This window comes from Pipra filicauda, unplaced genomic scaffold (assembly GCF_003945595.2).
Source record: "Pipra filicauda isolate LSUMZ 115617 unplaced genomic scaffold, ASM394559v2 scaffold346_size766342_pilon, whole genome shotgun sequence".
NCBI classification, from domain to species: domain Eukaryota; kingdom Metazoa; phylum Chordata; class Aves; order Passeriformes; family Pipridae; genus Pipra; species Pipra filicauda.
Window position 1 is genome coordinate 285,359 of NW_024104472.1, and position 19,279 is coordinate 304,637.

Sequence of the window (19,279 nt, forward strand, 5' to 3'; positions counted from 1 at the left end):
TTTAGTTTTTCTTCTAAGAGTTTTGTCCTTCTTTGGAGCATTTATAAATGTAGCTTTCCATTTCTTACTGTTTGGAGCCTACTGAGGCGTGTCTTATCCCTCACCTCTACGTTAACTTGCAAGTTAAGCATTAGACATGTTTGAAACAAAACTGTCAGATTTCCTTGGACTTCTCTAATTCAGGAGTAGTTTTTTGCACTTTGTGCCTCTCAAGTGAATGGAACTGTATTTTTATCCCGTCTTCTGATAGTATTATGCTCAAAAGCTCTAGTAGTGTAAGCAGTTTGAATTGTTCACAGAATCATTTCCTACCTTACTCTAGACTAGGGCAGATGCCCAGTGAAATTAATAAAAAATTTCCAAGGATCTTTTCAAATTTGATCTGTTTTCTAATAATGTTGGTTATTTTATCTTGACAGCTTAGTATACTTAGTGAGGCTGATGCTGGTGAAGTTTTGAGAGGTTGTATAAATAAAGTCTTTGTTTCTTGATGCTTTATAAAAACTCTTTTTTATAGAGAGAGACATGGTTGGGAGACATGAATTACCTCCTTACTGCAATCCAGCATACATACTTGTGGAAGCAGTAGCTCATGTTTGACGCTTTAAAAGCCTTTTAAGGTAAAACGAGCTTGGAGAAAGGCAGATCATTAAACATAGAACTAAAAACACCAACCTGACAAAACATTCCTGCTTTTCTTGGCAGTGGTTTTACTTCAGTGATCAAGTTTCTTCCTGTGCCTAAAGCAACATGCTATAGGCCTTTGAGCAAGCAGTTTATAAATATGCAGTTTGTGGTTTTGTGGGTGGTTCTAGTTTTGGCAGTAGCATTAAATTATTTTTATTTTTGCAGGAGTACAGTGATACACACCAGTGGAGCGATTCTTAAATCATGCGTTTCTTCTATTCCTTTGTGTTTTGGATACTAAATTTGTTCCTTTAGGCAAGAATAATACTTTCGTAACAGGCCTTAAAATATTCAATTCGTATTATTTTCAGAAACTACATACATTATTTTCAGCCTATAATTACATTGTCAGGTAGGAAAAATTATTTTAACTATCATCTGCTTTTAGTATGCAAAGACACTGCATGAAAACAATGCAGAACTTCAACCATCTTTTTGTGGCATATTATGTGCTTATATACATAAACTGAAGCTATTTGTGGCATAAGATATCTTTGGGTTGTAAGTATTCTATGACCATTTTAGGATGGTTCATAAGTGACTTTCTAGATTAAGTTTTTGTGTCTCAAGGATGCTGCTTAAAGTAATTCTTTCAGTAATGGAGCAAATAATTGTCACAATGTTTAATTTATAATTTTCTATTTCTGTACGTGTGAACTGTGAGTATTTAGGTGATGTGATAAATTTTTTTGTGCTGTATTTAGGAGACTAATCTTTTACTCTGTTGCAGTCGTTTCTAATGTTTGCACAAAGTGCTTTAGAAAATACTAATATGTACTTCATGTGAACTTGCAGACAGAACAAGTGACTATTCATAAGTAATTTTTGTACCTTCATGTGCTATCAAATGTGCATAAACCTCTAGCATGAAATTAGGTGTTGCAGTATGCTTTTAAGCATTTCCAGATTTGTTCTCTTCTACAGTAATTGATAAGGAATTTTTCTTCCATGTTCTCTAGATTATCTAATTTTGTTTGTAATGTTATTTTCCCTGAGTAAGACTGATGATCAAGAAACTAAACGCCTTTCAGATGTTTCAGATATTTCATATGTAATCGCAAAATGTCATCTGTCTTTGTCAGTCTTGATGTTTAATGAGGCCTCAGCTTTAGCAGATGCCATTTTTGTTCAATTATTAATAGAAAGACCTCAAATGCATCTGGTATGCTTGTTTGTAAAATACTCTGTTTACATACTTGGCTTTTCCCTGTTTCATAACAATTTTACTAAGTCTATATTCTATATGTTAATATTATTTCCAAAAATTATTACTGCTCACAAGTTAAAAAAAATTGTCTATCCAACTTAAGTTCCTCAAATATGGAATTCTTCAGTTTTTTATATTCTGACAAGTAAGAATGAGGCTTTTGTAATTTGTTTGATAAATGCCATAGATATTTTGAAGAAGCTAAAATTAATGTTTGCCTTAATAATTTTCATTTTTTCTTCCTCAGCTACTGCAGTTAAGTTTGACTTGGAGTTTGTACACGTATTTACCCAGACTAAGAAGAAACTAACTCTCAGTTTCAGTTGTCTACTTGGTACCTATTTTGGACTCACCCACCTGTCTGAATCCTGAGATCTTACTTGGTGGCATTGAGACTTGCAGCCAAAATAAGTTCCTCCAGTTAGAAAAGTCTGTCTTTATTCAGGGTCTATGTTTAAAGAAAGAGGAAAACACCCAAGAAGCAATAAGTGAAATAGTATTTTTTGGTGTGAGGAAACCTGTTAAAGGGTCTGTTGTGTAGTGTGAGGAAAGCTTGTTTATAGATCTGGTTTGTCTCTTACAGATAGTACCTTCTGAGTATTTTTTTTTTGTGTGACCTTTTGCTTCACCTCTCACGTTTTGCTTCAGTAGCTCTCATAGGGCAGAAAATTTTAATAATGATAATGCAGTAAACTGAGACATAGAAATTAGCTTGTCTTAGTGCAGTTGCTTGTCTACTGATACCAGCTAAAGGTTTTTTTAATTAAAATATTTATAATTTTTCTCCTGAATATTTCACAGGTCTTTTTGTGAGAGTAAGTTTATCTCATTACCAGATCTAGTGCTTTTCTTGTGTCTTCCCTGAAGAAAATGGATTTTAAATCTGATACTTCTGTCTTCCATCAAGTACACTTTAATTTTCCAGAGATTAGGTGTTAGATTTATTAGCCTTTTTAATATGTAGTGTTTTTTGGTAAAAAGATTGGTTTTGGTAGAGCTGTTTTGTAACTGTTCAGATGGGGAGTTCTATAGAAACTAACACTTAAAGAGTCAATTAAATATATTTAAAGTTTACCATTTAAAAATGAGTTTTCTGAACGTTATCTTAGAAACATAGGTTTGGTTTGGAAGAGACCTTTAAAGGCCATCTAGTCCAACCCACTTGCAATGAGGAGCGACATCTTCAACTACATCAGGTTGCTCAGAGCCGCGTCCAACCTGATCTTTAATGTTTCCAGGGATGGAGCATCCACTATCTGTCTGGGCAACCTGTTCCAGTGTTTCATCACCCTCATTGTAAAAAAATTTCTTCCTTACGTCTAGTGTGAATATACTCACTTTTAGTTTAAAGCCATTACCCCTTGTCATGTCACAACAGGCCCTACTAAAAAAATTTGTCACCATTACAATTTCCTACAATGGCTACTGGCTCACTAATTTAGGCCTAGAGTTGTGTAGGATGAAAAAGTGTTTGTATTAGTTTTGTTTTATACGTGGCACAAAGCACACTGCTTTTAGTAGAGTTCCTGAATGCAGTTTTGTGTATCTTTTTTTTGGCACGATAGCTTGTAGTTGTCTCTTCTAAACATATTAACATAAAAGATCCAAAAAAGACATGGAATTAGGTTCTTCAGGCTTTGTTTCTCTTCTGTACATGGTACTGGTTTTTATAACTTTCTAAGTATTATTTACTTATTGAGTCTTCTCGTTCATTTTCCCCACTCTTTCTGAATTATTAAACATTTGTTTAACTATAGGGGAACTTTTATGTTTAGGTAAGATCCAGCTGTTTTTGTTTGTCCCTAATGATTGTGATCCCCATTGTGTCCCTAACATGATTCTGACCTTTGGGTCTATACTACATAAATAAAATACTAGTCTTTGTTGGATATCTTTTGATGAAAGCAGCTGTAGCTGAAGAGTTACTGTGTGTGGACTTGGGTTAGGGTATTTAACTAGAAAGCAATGTTTCTTAATCTTTTTGGATTTGTTTAGATGACCAGTTTCTTAAACTTTGCAAATACTAGAATTGCCTGGTACAGTGTATTGTTTTCCTCAGTCAGATCTTCATTTATTCAAATGAATAAATGAATGAAGATCTATCTTTATTCAAGTCTACCTCATGTTGCTTCAGTTTTACAGTAACTGGCCTACAGGTTGTAAAAACTACTAGCTGGAAAATTATGGAGCCTGGTTTCATGCCAAAAAGTTTCATTTATGCTTCTCTGTTCATGTTTTTCTGTGTTTTATGTGCTGTATTTGTGGACAGGCCAAAAGTTTATTGGAAAAATCTTAAACTGAACTATTCTGGTTGTAAGCAACGTATGTAACATATATAAAAGAGAGTGTTTGCCTGTTAGAAGTTTCTCCTACAGGACCTCTTTGTAGCATTGAAAAACTTTGGCTTTCAGCTTCCTTTTGGCAAATACTTGCATGTTCTCTTGGGAACTCAGATGAGTTACAGGATAGCAACTACAAGTGGACTGCTTTTTTTGTTATAATTTAGTCAGCGTATCTAGTATCTGCTTGGTGAGGAAAAATTGTTAATACAGAAGTCTGGCAAAGAGTCAGATTTAGTGCACTGTGACTATAAGTAGTGCTGCTTTTAAAGTGTTTTAAGTTGATTTTGCAGTGTTATCGTTGACACTTCAATTAAAAAGTAGGTAAGATTTTTACAGAAATACTTCATGATAAAGGATATTCTTAGGTGATTAATTTTTCTTCTAAGTAAACATTGAGGACTTTCACTACATCTCATCTTTGAATCATTTGGGGAAGGTGGTTGTTTTGAACCAATCCAGTGTTCACTCTTTTTTAATATTTGTATGGATTTGGTTTTTGTGCAAGGAAAACTTAACGTTTGGGAAATCTAAAATGCAGCATTCTTTTACGACACCTGATTTTCATTTAAGTATTTTAGTGCATTTGTGCATGATCGTACAGTTAGCCCAGTCTTTGTTATCAGTTAAGCAGCCCTTCAAATCCACACCCACCAGGGTAAAAATTACGGAGTGCATCTTAAATCATTTGCAGTCTATTCTGTGAAAGTAAGAAATGCTCCCATGGAAGTCTGTTTTGATACTTACCTGTTCTCATGACATTTCTTTAGCTCAAATAAAACCAGAATAATTCTAAGATGCGGCATAAAATTCTCTAATATGCCCGTGAAGTTGTGAATATATTGTGAATGTAGCGTAAGTGTATTACATGTCTGAGTTGTGAACTTGGTGATATGATGGACATTTCTTCCAGAGAGTAGTTTTGTGGGTAAGTAAACAGTAAAATGCCTTTGAAAAAATACTTATGTTATGTTCAGTTCTTGATCTGTATTTAATTTATGTTTTTAATTTCTTTACTGTCATTGAAAAAATGAAGCTAACAGAAATGGGAGAAATCGTTTTCACATGTTGGTTCCATGGATCTAAGGTGGCTCTTAACTCCAGCAGAACCAGATTAATTGACAGAATGTTGTAATGAGAAAGTTGCTATTAAGAGAATTAATATATTCTTCTCTCTTATTTTTCAAAGGATTTCCAGATCTGTTAAAAGTGGTTACCTTCTAAGCACATTTGTCTTGTGAAAAATTATTTCTGAATTTTGCCTTAAAATATTTGACAAGAAGATTTTGATCTTTCTTGTGAGTGTTAGCTGTTATATCAAGCGGAAAATTTGACAGAATATCTGTTTCTGTTTTTCTCTCAAATAATCAACAGCAAAGGCATTTGGAAAAAGCATCCTTCTTCGCAGTTACATCCTCTGAGAGTGCTTCATAAGCAGTGAGGGGACATGGTAGGATTTTCCTTTAACTGGATGTAAATGATGTAAAGGTGATTAAATAGAGGCATGGAATTAAAATACTTGGATTTTTTTTCCTAGTTACTGAATATATGCAGTTTGTTTGGGGCCTGATTCTGCCTTCTGTATACAGTTAATCTTTTTGTGTGGTGGATAACATTTTCCTCAGGTTATGAGAAAGTGAGATACTTTTTTAGTCAGTTTTATTTTGTAGACACTGTATATACAATATTTTACTGTATTACAGCAAATGGAAATGGGAGAGGTGGGAGAAAAGCTCAGAAATAATAATATATTAATGCAGTGGTTTAAATGCAGTATTAAAGTTCAGAGAAGGAGCAAGTAACTGCAAGACAAAATAATGAAGCAGGAAAGACACAAATTTCAATATGGGACCAAGTTCTGTAATCAACAAACTAGGTTCTGTGGTAAATCTTGACTTATTTTAGACTATTTTCTTTTTATGAACAAGTTAGATTGTAATTTGAATTTTTGACCTGTAATACAGCATTCTGAAAGTATGAGTTCTGTAAAAACAAAGCTGCTGCAGCTTATGTTATAAAAAGTCTTTAAAAGTCACATAAGCTTTTGAATGAAAATACAGTTATTTGTGCTTTTATTCTAGTTAATGGCTTTTGTCTATTTACTGTACAAGATTGCAATTCTCAAGTTTAACAGTTTGAGAGTTGCAGATATTTTGGACTGTTTTCCTAATCTAGTTTACTTTCTACCCCAAACTTAAACTTAGAAAAAAACAACAAACAAACCTCACAGTTTTTGAACAGTTTTATGAAAGTGACTTTTTACTGCAGATGGATTTCACTCTAAGGTATTAGCCACTTGCAGTTGACTGAAACTTTTGAGTTGTACTTGGCCCTAGTGAGGCCACATTTGGAGTGTTGTGCTCAATTCTGGTCTCCACAGTTCAAGAAAGACAAGTTACTACTGGAAAGGGTCCAGCAGAGACCACAAGGATGATTAGGGGTCTGGAGCATCCCTTACGAAGAGAGACTTGGCTGTCCTTCAGTTTAGATTTTGAGGAAAACTTAAGAATTTTACAAATCGCATTGAAACTAATCTTAAGAAAAAATATTTCTTGCAGTAACATATTTTGAGAATAATAGTAATGTAATGATTGTTCATTCCTTAACATTTTCAACACTTATAATCAGATTGTGTTAATAGGACTTGGCAACTGCTATAGATGAGTGCCAACTTGTACAATGGGATTTACATTATACTGTTCAGTAAAAATGTGTTTCAGTTTCTGGAATCCTTCAGTCGCCTTGATGCTTACAAATTTGAGGAGCCTCTAGGTGGGCTTACCGCTTTAAAATATTAGCCTAGTGGCTGGCTGTTGTGTATTAAATAGTATTTTCTTTCAGGAGATTGTTAAATGTTGCTGATTAGTGAGGTATCCCCTAAAAGTCTTTGTAATGTGAGTAGTATTAGTGCAGTTAAACTGCTTCCTTTTCCAAAACAGTCAGTGTAGACCTGACTGAAACATCACGTGAGGATTAATGTACTGAAAGGAAGTCAGCTTTACTTCACATTGGGTTTTACATCCAGCTGTAGGAGAATGGCAAAACCAAAGTTTACTGGGAGGTTCACAGTTGTTCAGCACCATACTGTCAAAAAAGAAAAACCCAGCAAGTTGTGTGTTTTGGCAAGTAGAAGCTAGCTTTGGCTAAACAAAGATCCTGAACCGTCTTCCATTTTCTAAAGATCAGAAATGGCTGGTCTTAAGGTGAATGTGAGAGAAAACGTAACTTTTTGAAAATGATTTCTTCTAAATCTGTAAAATAGGAGTGTTGAGTGTGTGTGTGCTCTCTATCACACACAAAACTGCAATCCATTTCTGTCTTTTACAGTGTTACTGTCAGGTGATATGCTGAGAGGCTTTTCAGTAGTTAATGAAGTTATATAATGGAGTACTCTCCTACCCAATTCTTTATTAATCTGTGTAAAATACACTAGTATATGTTACAGGGTATATTGACTGATGTTTTTAATATGTTGTGGTGGCTGTTTTGCACATTTATATGAATTTAGTATTAGTTTTTATTAAAATACACCTGTGATTTTAAAACATGACTCAAGGTATAATATTTTTTTGTATTTTTAAAGAATAACTTCAGCTTAGAATAGTCAATATTTTGAGTAGTTTAATGACATTTGTTTGGTTAGGAGGTTTTTTTTCTGTGGGATTTAGATTCTGAGGACTATCCTCAGAACTGACATAGGAGGAAAATGAGGCCTCACAGAAGTAGAAGACTTTCTGTACTCAGAACTAAAAGCAGAAAGTGAAGATGTAATGCATGGAGGTTTTTCTCAAATACATTCCTATACTTTTGCTGTTAATTAGTTTTAAGAGAAATTTCCCTGTCTTAATAAAACATTGATATAATGGAAATAATTAATGCACTGGACTAATAATTTTTTTTTTTCTGTAAGGGAAAATCAGATTTTTTTTCTTATTGTCAACAGCTCTGATTATAATTGTTACTACCATTAGGGATCTCTTTCCAATTTGTAGCATTTACTGGAATATATGTATCTGTGTATGTCATGTAGTGTGTATTCGTGGTTTTATCAATGTGATAGATTTTTTTATGCTTATTTTGTAACTTAGTGAGTCGTCTCCATCAGTTCTTTTGATGACTTGAGTCACTAAGGAGTAAATTTCCTTTATCTCCTTAGCCCTCTTAGGATGTTTTTCTTGGAGGTTGAGTCCTGATTGAATAGTTGACAGCTATTAAACCTAGTGAAGATTCTTTTCATTAGGCTTCCTATTTATAAACAGAGCTCTGTAGTTTACTGTATGCTATATGTTTTACAACTACATTTACTTTAGTTGTTATCTAGTTTAATATATTTGTGCTGCTTTCTGCGAGGTAAGAGCTTCTGTTTTTCCAAACTCCTGGGTGGGAGCTATCACTCAGTTCATAGAGTTTTTGAGTACTTAAGGCTGGAAGACATCTCTGGAATCATCTAGTATGATGCCCAGCTCAGAGGAGGGATCAGCTCTGCATGTAGACTGCAGTGCTCAGGATTACACAGAAATCTTGGATTTTGAAAGATCAGTGTTTTTTATTTAAAGTTACTGTATGTGATGGAATAAACTGAACTGTTTGGGGATATTGTAACTTTTGGATCTTACATACGAATCTTAATTGAAGGACAAGTTAAAGAGGGAAAGGTGACAAGAAGGGTGGGTGGAAGAGGAGAAGGTTTTTATTACTTTAACTTCTTGCTGGCAGCTTAGCTTCCAGTGAACTAGTCATTGGAGTGAAATAGACATTCTGAGGAAAAGACAAATAATATACAATCAAAACTGTCCCCCAAATTCTAGTTTTGATTGCCAACTAGCAATTCTAATAACTTTTATGATTTATGTCATTAAAATATAGGTATCTTTCAGTAAATTACAGTTTGTGTAAGGTTTATGGGCATTATACCTCCTGAAGAGGTCTTTAGAAATAATTTTTCTTTTCTAGAAAGAATTTAATAAAATAAACCACACTAGAAGGGAGTAAGGCATTCTAGTAAGAGGTACAGAAATGTCATACCTCTTTCGACAGATGAATCTGATAGAGACTCAAATTTCGTTTCCATGTTAATGAAAACAAGTGAGAATCAACAGCACTGTGAATTACATTTTGCTCTAAATACTCAACCTAGATAAAGTGCTAATTAAACTACTGCGTGCAAGTTTACAGGGTTAAGTGTTCTTTTTTTGCTAAGGCATTTTTTGGATGCCATGTCTTGGCAGTACTGTGGTCACCATTCCTTAGCTGAAAGGTGAGTAAATAGTCCCATATTAATTGAGAAGTGTATCTCGTGGCTACAAACACTTGTAAACTGTGTGATCTGTTATCTTAATATTTCATTGGTATCTTGCTTTTTGCTGTTCTAAAATATTCCATACTATATTTATTTCATACCATAATTTTTGGGTAGCTTTGTTACCATGACTGTTGCATCATTTGGAGACAAGATTTTTAATTTTCTCTGGGGTGCTGCAATTGCAAAGCCTGTTTCTCAGGAAAAAAAGTAGTATTGCTTTGTCTATTAAAAAAGGTCAGTTTTATGACTATTTGTATTTTTACTTTTGGTGTGAGAAGGGATTTGCATCTGATACATTCTCTTGTATCAATTCTTAGGTTTCTTTTCAAAACATTTCGTTTCATGATTTTGTAGAATGAATTTAGCAAAAAACTAATACATTTAAAAAACTGAGAAGAATCATCTTGGCAGTTCTCTGTGTACTTACACTGCTGTATCAGTGGTGTTTAAGGTATAAGAACACTGTGCATGATACACCTCAAATACTAGAGAGACCTGGTTTCTAATACTGGTAAAAGGGGGAGAATCCATACTATATGAAATGTAAAATGTATAATTTAAAAACTGAATTCAGTATTTTTGTGTAGATCTGCTTTTTACAATTCACATTAAAATGAGTTGGAATTGTGAGGAAATAAAATTTTTCATGCTTGTATCTAAAGCAATTAGCAAGTATAATTCTGTATTTGCCATCATAGCAATTTTTCTAAAAGCAAATTACTCAGATAAATCGGAGGATTGTTTGCATTAATGAGTTCTGAAGTATTATATAAGAATCCTGCAACAGAAGTAATTTGGAAAGCTTTCTTCTGAGTTGTGTAAACAGTGCTTTTACAATAGGACATTTTTTTGGTGTTTTTTTGTTTGGGTTTTTTTTTTTTGTTTGGTTGGTTGTTTTTTTTTTCCTGACCTTCTCAAAGATTACCATACACTTTCCTACATGTTCTTTGTCATATGGCTTTCTTTTCCCCCTGTATTGCATATCATCCATTTTTCTTGTTCTCTTCCAATTTAAGTTGTTTTCCCAGGTACCAGGTGACTTCAGAGGTTCTTAATCGCCACATATTTCTCTATTAAGAGTTTAAACCCTGCTCTCTTGCTGCTCAGTTTTAACTCCCTCTTATGGGTAGTTATGGGTGGCTTTTGGGAAGGGACTGAAGCAGCTACTACTCAACTGAAGAAAGGGCAGTCATATAGTGAGGAAAAGAAGCTCTGAGAAGGTAACACTCTCATTGTTGAGTTCTGCAAAGGGCTTGATTATCCAAAAGTGAAGCTCTCAGGTGGGCTGTAATTACCAGCCAGTACTGGTTCAGCTACTCTGTCAAACTGCCTGTTGGTACTCCTTTCTCTGTCATCTTTTGGGCAAAACCCATGGACTAGTTGACCTGACTTAGTTGCAATAACATGTTTATGCTCACATAGTAAAGAGTTGTCTAGGACATGATTTGTGTGTGATAGGACTAAATTTTTGTTATCATCTGGACTCCTGCAAATACAAGTTTGCTAGTATGTCGAGCATTTAATGACATAATGATACATACTATCAGTTAACATTTGAAATTGGGTATTTTCTCTGACAGAAAATTTGTGAATTCTGTGTTTAACAGTACAGAAGAGTTTTCCTGTGCTGAAAATTCAAGGAATAATAAGTTATGAACATGCAACAGTAGGAATAATAATAATAATAATTCTTGCAGGCACGTTGATAAGCTAATGGGCAGCAGAGATCATAAGGTACATTTATGGATCTTGATTCTGTTGCTGAAATACTTTTTATACTGTACGAATTCAACACCAAAGTTAAAGCTACAAAAATGACAAATAATTAATTCATGGGTTTTGTTACAAATGTTAGACTAGACTAAAAAAAAAGTAAAAATAGCAAGTTCTACCTGTCTTGCTACTTGTGGTTAACTGAAGACTGGTAACATTTCAGGCTGTGAAAAAAACTGGTTTATTGCTGGGAGGTAATGTGCTTTTTAAGGAAAGTGTACATTAAAGCTTTACAGAGCGAGCTAGTGCAGCTTTATAGCTCGGTACTTAACATCCTTAGCTAGCCAGTGTTGTACTTGGCCCTGCCTTATATGGCACTTGTCATATTAAAGAAAGACCAAACACTAAGCAACTTGCAGTTGAACCTGACATGAGTCAAGTAAATTATGTGCACTAATGCAAAATCTGATACTTTGTCTTGTAGCTAAAGAGTATCTCACAACTGTTTGTGGCATGTCCTGTCGCATGTGCACATATGCCTGTATGTGTGCACACACAATCTAACGAATATAAATTGATAGCCATGGTGGTTTTCTGTCAGTTTGGGCTAGGGATTGACATTAGGGATGACAGACCACTTTCCTTTTTGCTTCCTCATGTCAGGGCTGAGGTGTACAAGCAGACTAATATCAACAAAGTTGTATCTGATTTTGTGACGTTGCTATCATTTTATGGTTTGATTGATCCTAGTGGGGGTGCTGATTTTACTTAAAATGCCAATGGATGTTACTGTGAAAGGTCTGTCAAAAGTAGTTGTATGCTCTGTTACAAATTTTTAACATGGGTTCTAGGGTCAAAAGAAGAGATCCTCCTTAGTGTTCCATCAATGGCCTTTCGTAGCTGGACCTTAATATCTGCATCTATCTCTTAGTTACCAGGCCTTATTTTTCCTCTCCACACTAAGTCATATTCTTTTGAAAATAGTGTGTAATCTTCTTATGTTAAGTACATTTTCTAGGTTAATATGAGCTACTAGAAACATTGAGAGCTTTTTGTCGTATATCTTATGGCAATTTCCCATAACAGGATATTTTTACAAAATTATTGATTCTGTTCTGTCAAACAATGATGTCTGCCACTTGAAGTGTGTGGAGATAGAAGACTCACATTTGGCATCCCAAATATGATTGACCAAAGTGGAGTTTTGTGAACCTGTAAAATTCCTGTGAATGTATTTCGGTTTTATTAATATTTCCATGTAAAAGTTGATTATAAACTGATTAGATGCCTAGTATATGGATTTGTTTTCAAAGTGCATCTGTACTTATGCTCTTAAATCGTAAGTGGAATGATGTTCAAAATGAGGTAAATTGTTTTGCATATGCTTATTCTTAGCACACGTGTGTTTGCTCAAGCAGAATATGTTACCATTCTTGTAAAAAATTAAGGAGAAAATTTTCAATTAAGGAGAAGAGTTTCTTTAGCTTTTGTTTTGAACTGTGAATTTGTTTCTATTTAATCCTTTTGATGTAATGAGTAATACTGCAATCCTTGAAATTATCTCTGATAGTATAATTTGTTTTCCTTTAAGTGATCATTTTTTGCCACTCTGGGTACTGTCCTTTGAGTATTGTTTCACAGCAGGCCGTGGTTCATGGTTAGCAATGTCAGAACTCTTTTGCTGTTGGGTGACTGAGCATCAGTTGAATCTGGATCACTTTGACTTACTTGTCCGTTTAGTATAAATGCATGTTATAGTTTCTGCTAATATACTACAGTTTTATGCTGGTTTCAAAAGCATGGTCAGTATCTGAACTAGCATATCAATAGCATAATATCATTTATCAGAACATGTTCTGCCACCAGGTTAAGTCAAAACTATTGGAAAAAAGATGATCTGGCAGATTGAGTTTATATACCATAACACATCAGAGCTTGGTTTCCAGTCAACACAAGCATTTTTGAATCATGAAGCCAGATTGACTTTTATTGAACCACGGCCTTTAGGCAATACTGTAATAAGACTTCTTTATTTACAGTTAAAATGTAAATATACTTCTTATTAGTGAAAAACACTGCGTGAAGATGGATTATTTAAAGTTGATCGCATAACTATTTGGGAGCTTTAGACTGCTGCATATGATGAATTAAACTTGTGATATTTAATCTTTAACACACAAAAATGTACAGCATTGCTATATTGAACTTCCTAATCCATTTGATATTACAAAAACAAAAGAGTATAGTTAACTTCGTTCCTTGTACTATTTTTAATCGATGGAAACTTTTGAAAATTTTAACGTTTTTATTTTTATGGAGTAAATGGGAATGTTTTAAGTTCTAAGAATGATAGGTTGATCATGAAAACTATGTTTACTTTCAGAGAGAACAGGAAATGAGAATGGGTGATATGGGTCCTCGTGGAGCAATTAACATGGGAGGTAGGGATCTGAAGGAAAAAGGCTTCTGTAATGTAATTTTTTTTTCTTTGGGACTGTACATGTTACTCAAGCACTATTAATCAGTGACAACTACTGGTAAAAAGGAGTAAGCAATATTAGGAAGTAAAAAATCCCACATATTTTGTTTCCGAACAGCTTTCCCTGCCCCCCCGCCAAGGTGTATCTTTATTTTATTGCTTTGTCTATACATGGGAAAAAAAATAAGATGTGCAAGTTAAGAAAAACAAAAATCAGGGAAAGATGATGCTTTGGAAATTATCTGATACAAAAGAGGAATTTTATGTTCAAAAAATATTTGACATTCTTTTGGAGGGACTGTCTATTCAGAGAAGTTTATACTGTGATTGCATGCAGTGAAATGATGGAGCGGTCAAAATTGGCAAGTTCTTGATGAGATTAATGAATAACGTGGTTGGTGCTCTACTAATTTACTGCAAATTTGTATTTGCAAATATTCTCAGTTTGCTCTTGTGACTTTAAATATTGTCACTGCTAAGAACTGTTCCTGTGAAATCTAGAAAAGTATGATAATTAGTGCTTGCTCCATATATGCAGACCGAAACAGTTTGAAATCTTACTTATCCAGTATATCTGCTTTTAAACAAGACTGAAACTTAGAGTATTTCTTCAAAAACACCAAATCTTTCTAAACTTTATTAACTGTCAATATATATCTATCAGAAACTTCCTCGTGTTAATTTAAAATAAATTAAGATGGTAATTTAAGGAAAAGTAGTAGAACTATTTTTCTGTATTTTAAACTTGAAATTACATATAAAACTTAGTAAACGTTGCTTGACCTTTTTGAGTAATGAGAGTTTATAGACTAATGAGTAGACTAACAAATCTGCTTGGTTCAGCTTTTAAAATACATTATTCACTATTTCCTTGCATTTATTAATTGAGACACATTTATAGCTGCAATATAGAAATAGGTTTTTTCTTTTGGGGATGATGAAAAGCTTTAAAAATAATTCTAAAGGAAGATGTGAAGTTATCTATAAGTAATGAAATGAAGCATAAATTGTGACTAAATTTTTTATTTTATAGTTGTACTTTTGCGTATCGTTGCTGCATACTTGAAAACTTCATTTAACTAAGAGACTTTGTTGTGCAGATCCACAAGATACACTTTTTACATCCAGATTTTAAGTGTGTATTTACTGCAATTCTTGCCAGGTTTTAATGCTTAACAGTGATGTTCATAGTCTTGTTTTCTAGCTTTTAAACCTAATACTTTTAGAAGTAAATTGTGTAGTTCCAAAAGAAGTTATAGTAACACTGAACAGCTATTTTAAAATAGCCATAGCAAACAGTCTAGATTTTAGGTTAGCTGACTATAGAGATTTTGGGTTTTCTCCAGTATTTTAGCAACTCCACAAGTACAACCAAAACAATCTGACCCTGAAACCTTACAGTAGACCTTTAAATAGTAGATCTTTAGTTACTGACCTTTGCATCCATTCTCAACATTGCTGTCAGAATTGTAACTTTATTTTTAACTGACCTTTGCCTGTGCCATTTGCAACATTTCATCATGTGGGACAGTACAGAGCTGGAGTATCTTCACAAATGGAAACATCTGTATTATATTAATAGAAGGCAGAGTACCTCTGTGACAGATTTAATAAGTGTTGGGCTGACTTGTGCAGAACTGCTCCTTTTTGTAGTTTTCAGTGAGAAGTTCTGGGAGAATCTGTATGCCTCATCATAGCACTTAGCTGGATCTGTAATGCTAAGTGCAGCTTTTAAACTTCAATATGGAAAAAAGGAACTTTTTTTGGGAACTGTCTCTGCATTGATGAGGATTATTGACTGGCGTGTTGCCAACTGTGGCAGACTTTGGTATGTGCAGTTCAGACATTTATAGTGTACTTTTTCAGCCCTCCAGTTTGCAGAAAAAGCCTTTTTTTTAGTGTCTGTGCATTGTTGCATGAACATCTGTGATGGCTTTCCATCTGTTACTAAACCTGGTCCTGTAAATTAACTGCTAACATCAGTGTCCCACCAAAAAGAACGGGCAATCAAGTTGTTAGGTTTTAGCGTCTTTTGGGCGACCTCTGAATTAAAGCTAAAATACTGTAGTGGCCTCTTGCTGAAAGTGTGCAGGGCCCCACTCTCTCCTTGTATTGCACTGTGTAATTTTCCTCCTGTTAGAGCTGACTCTGCCTGAAACAGGATTAATATTACAGATGTCATAGTATAGGTTGCTATATGTCACCCTAGAAGCACTGTGGGTGCATTTGTATGATACGGAGCATGAGAACTTTGTTGCAGTTGACAGCGAAGTAATGCTACCTGTGTGTGGCCAGCTGGCTCAGTTTAATTAGCCTGAAAAGCCAATAACAAGTAATTTAGCATTTAGGTAATGGCACTGCTGCCCGCACTGATCGCTGCCAACGTGATAGTCCTGCAGAGTAGGAAGAGCATCTGAAAAGAAAAGGTTCCTTCTTATATTGGCAGTTTAGACTTCTCCTTTTCCTTCTCTACTTAGCCACAGAATAGATGATACTAAAAGACAATTTAGGGGTAATTCTGTTGAATTGTAACATGATCTTCTACCCGCTTCCTGAACTAATCGTGTGGGTAGGTAAGAAGCATCCAGCTTGAGCATATCTTTGAGTTAGTGTCATAGGGAGAGGTCTGGGAATTTCTCATCACTATGCTCAAAAGAGCTCTGCTTTTCAAAATTACAGGATTTTTATCTCTTGTGGTAAACTTGTTTAGCACTTTACAGGTGCTGCTGTGTTGCACGGATTGTTTTTGCTAAACAGTTTGCAGTTGACATAATGATCAAACCCAGCTCTTCAGTTTCAGCAGCAATATCTTGGATGCCATGGTTTCACTGACTGTTTTGATATGTGTAATCAAGGCAGGTAATACAGATGTAATTTTGCATACCTGCAGATAGTCATAGTACTTCTGTCTGTACTGAATGGCCTGCTTACAATGATGTACATTTATGTATTCGTTACTGAAGAAGTACAGTTGTGATGAGAAGTGAGAGGGTTTATTTTTAAAATAACAAGCTTATTGGTCTAGCAACATATCCGACTTCTTTGTATTCTTATGGTGTATACTTTTAAGTGTAGGCTAAGTTCCAAAGGTATTTTCATTGAAAGGAATGGATTATTTGGGGGTGGGGGAGGAGAACGCATCATCACCAGTCTTGATGATATTTCATAATGGCAGATGTGAGCTATATAATCAGACTTTTTTCTTTCTTACAACAACAGGAGAAAATGTTATGAAGGCGTTTTTACCTACGTGTTGAGTATGTTAATGAGTACTGGCAGAGTGGTGTGTCCTAGTGCAATATTATAGCTAAATGATCTACTCAAAATATGTTTTCAAGCTTTTTTCTACCTCTTACTTTGAATCAGAATTTTGGAGGAGACTGTTCTGTCACTTTCAGTTCTAGCAAAATTTCCCATAGTTTTCTGGTACTTTTCCCATAATAAATTACAGCTAAATACAAGATTTTATTTATGCTGTATTACAAATAATTTATTGTGAAGCTGAGTACCATCTCTGGTATTGCTTTTACTGTGCACTATATACAATTAACATAATATTGATAGAAGAGTACTTGTGAATGTACATTTCATGTGTTATAATCCCCAAAGAGCCAAGTTGCCTTATAGCTGGCAATATCTGTAAAATGACCTGAGATTTTTGCTAATTTGTGCTGTGTATACTGCATATATATGCTGTATGAATGCTTCAGTTCCTGCACAGAAACTGTACACCTGTAAAGCTATAAAGGTTGGGATTTTCAAACACATGAGGCAAATTATGTAATGCAAAATACTAGGGATTATTGAGAATCTGTTTAAAAGCAGATGATTGAGATAAATGTACAGTCTCAAAGAATGTATTTTTTTTTTTTATTTCAAGTATTTGAAGTCTTGTACATTTGGCTTTTTAAATATTGTAAATTGTTTGTTTGTTCTTGTAAAATTAAGATAGGACAGCTCTAAGTATAGATTGTTTTGCATAGATGCGTTTAGCCCAGCACCTGCTGGTAACCAAGGCCCTCCTCCAATGATGGGTATGAATATGAACAACAGAGGAACTTTACCTGGCCCTGCAATGGGTCCTGGTCCTTCCATGGGACCAGAAGGAGCTGCAAATATGGGAACACCAATGATGCCAGATAATGGAACAGTGGTAACGTATCACAAATTTAATTACTTTGAATAGCTGTCATGTCTCATGGCCCATTTTTGTTACCAAAGGTATTTTCACGCTGAATAAGAACGTTCTAGATTTTGAATCTGTTAATTGTTAAAACTTGTTCATACAAATAATGTACAGCACAGAAGGGCAATGTTTTTTTGACATTACTATGAAAATCCTACTTCCCTTAGGAATGGTAATCTGTAAATTTAGACTTTTGCTGTTCTTTTCTTTTGTAAAACTAAATTCTATGAATTAGCTTGTCAGAGGTTTTGAACAGCTAAATGTTGGAAGCTATGTAGTGTGAAGATATCTTTGTGTAAACTATTTAATTTTTTGAAGCAACTTTAGTGTTCTATTTCTTTTCTAACACTGTAAAATGCATGAGAATTGTGACAGTAATTACACCACTTAGAAAATCAGTATGCCAACAGCTGTTGGGCATAACTCTCATATCAATACAGGAAAACTAGTATTGCCAAATTGCCATGGGTGGTAAGGAATATCTTGTATACATCTGGAATTTTTAATCAGAAGCGATAGACCATTGGGATGCAGTTAAAGCACTAGCCATTTTTGCTTTGTTCTCATAGCCAGATGGTTACTTTTCCTAGCTGTAATGTCTTATGTAGAGAAACAACTATATTATTTTAAAATCTTTATTATTTTAAAATAGTATTTTCAATACTATTCTGTTAATAGATATTTGGGTTACTGGTGGTATGATCTAAAGTGATTCTGTTATAGTTTTATTGGAACACGGAAGCATTTTGTAGCTGCATCTTTTTATATATGCCTTCTCAACAGTATCTGTCTGTGACTGAGCAATCTGTATAATGAAGTTTGAACAAAAAATTTTGTTCCTTAGAGGAAAAATGAGATTTTGATTTTGCACTACATATATGATGAGTCTGGTCTTTACAAATTAAAAAGGAGAGGATCTCACTTCATGTTGTAGGAGCCAGCTCATTTTATCAGTTGTATAATTTCTCATGAAGGAGGGAAGATGCTATTCACAAAATACTGTTTTGGGAGATGCTTTTGCTGTAGACCACTGTGTTATTGGTCACCTCTAGAACATTCTCTTGTGATTATACAGACATAGAAAAAGAGGCGTACGGAAAAGAACACAGTATCGTAAATCATGGTATCTAACTTAAACTGTTGTTTTTCTACAAAAAGTCATTCCAGGTATGAAAATGTAGGGAATGTACTGACACTTCAAAATGCATGTTTTAAAAAATGTTTCTTCCATTTTCTTCTGCATGCTTCTGAAGGACAGATTAGGTTTTATTTTTTGCTTCATTTTGGACTTTGAGTGTTTTCAATTTGGAGGACAGGCCCCTACAGAAAGGCGTAGCCTTATTGTATTGTTGCTCTTGGAAAGACG

General features: G+C 34.4%; 1 protein-coding gene across 3 annotated transcripts in view; it reads left to right on the forward strand.

The window, feature by feature from the left end:
• The window catches only part of PSPC1 (paraspeckle component 1), a 61,641-nt gene that overhangs the window by 16,112 nt on the left and 26,250 nt on the right, over window positions 1-19,279 (forward strand). For all 3 annotated transcript variants that reach the window (XR_005564651.1, XR_003540338.2, XM_027719238.2), the window contains exons 7-8: window positions 13,632-13,689; window positions 17,711-17,880. Coding sequence is in view for 1 of the 3 variants with exons in the window: in XM_027719238.2 (XP_027575039.1) it covers window positions 13,632-13,689; window positions 17,711-17,880 (228 nt within the window). In the remaining 2 variants the exon portion in view is untranslated. The remainder of the gene's footprint in view (window positions 1-13,631; window positions 13,690-17,710; window positions 17,881-19,279) is intronic.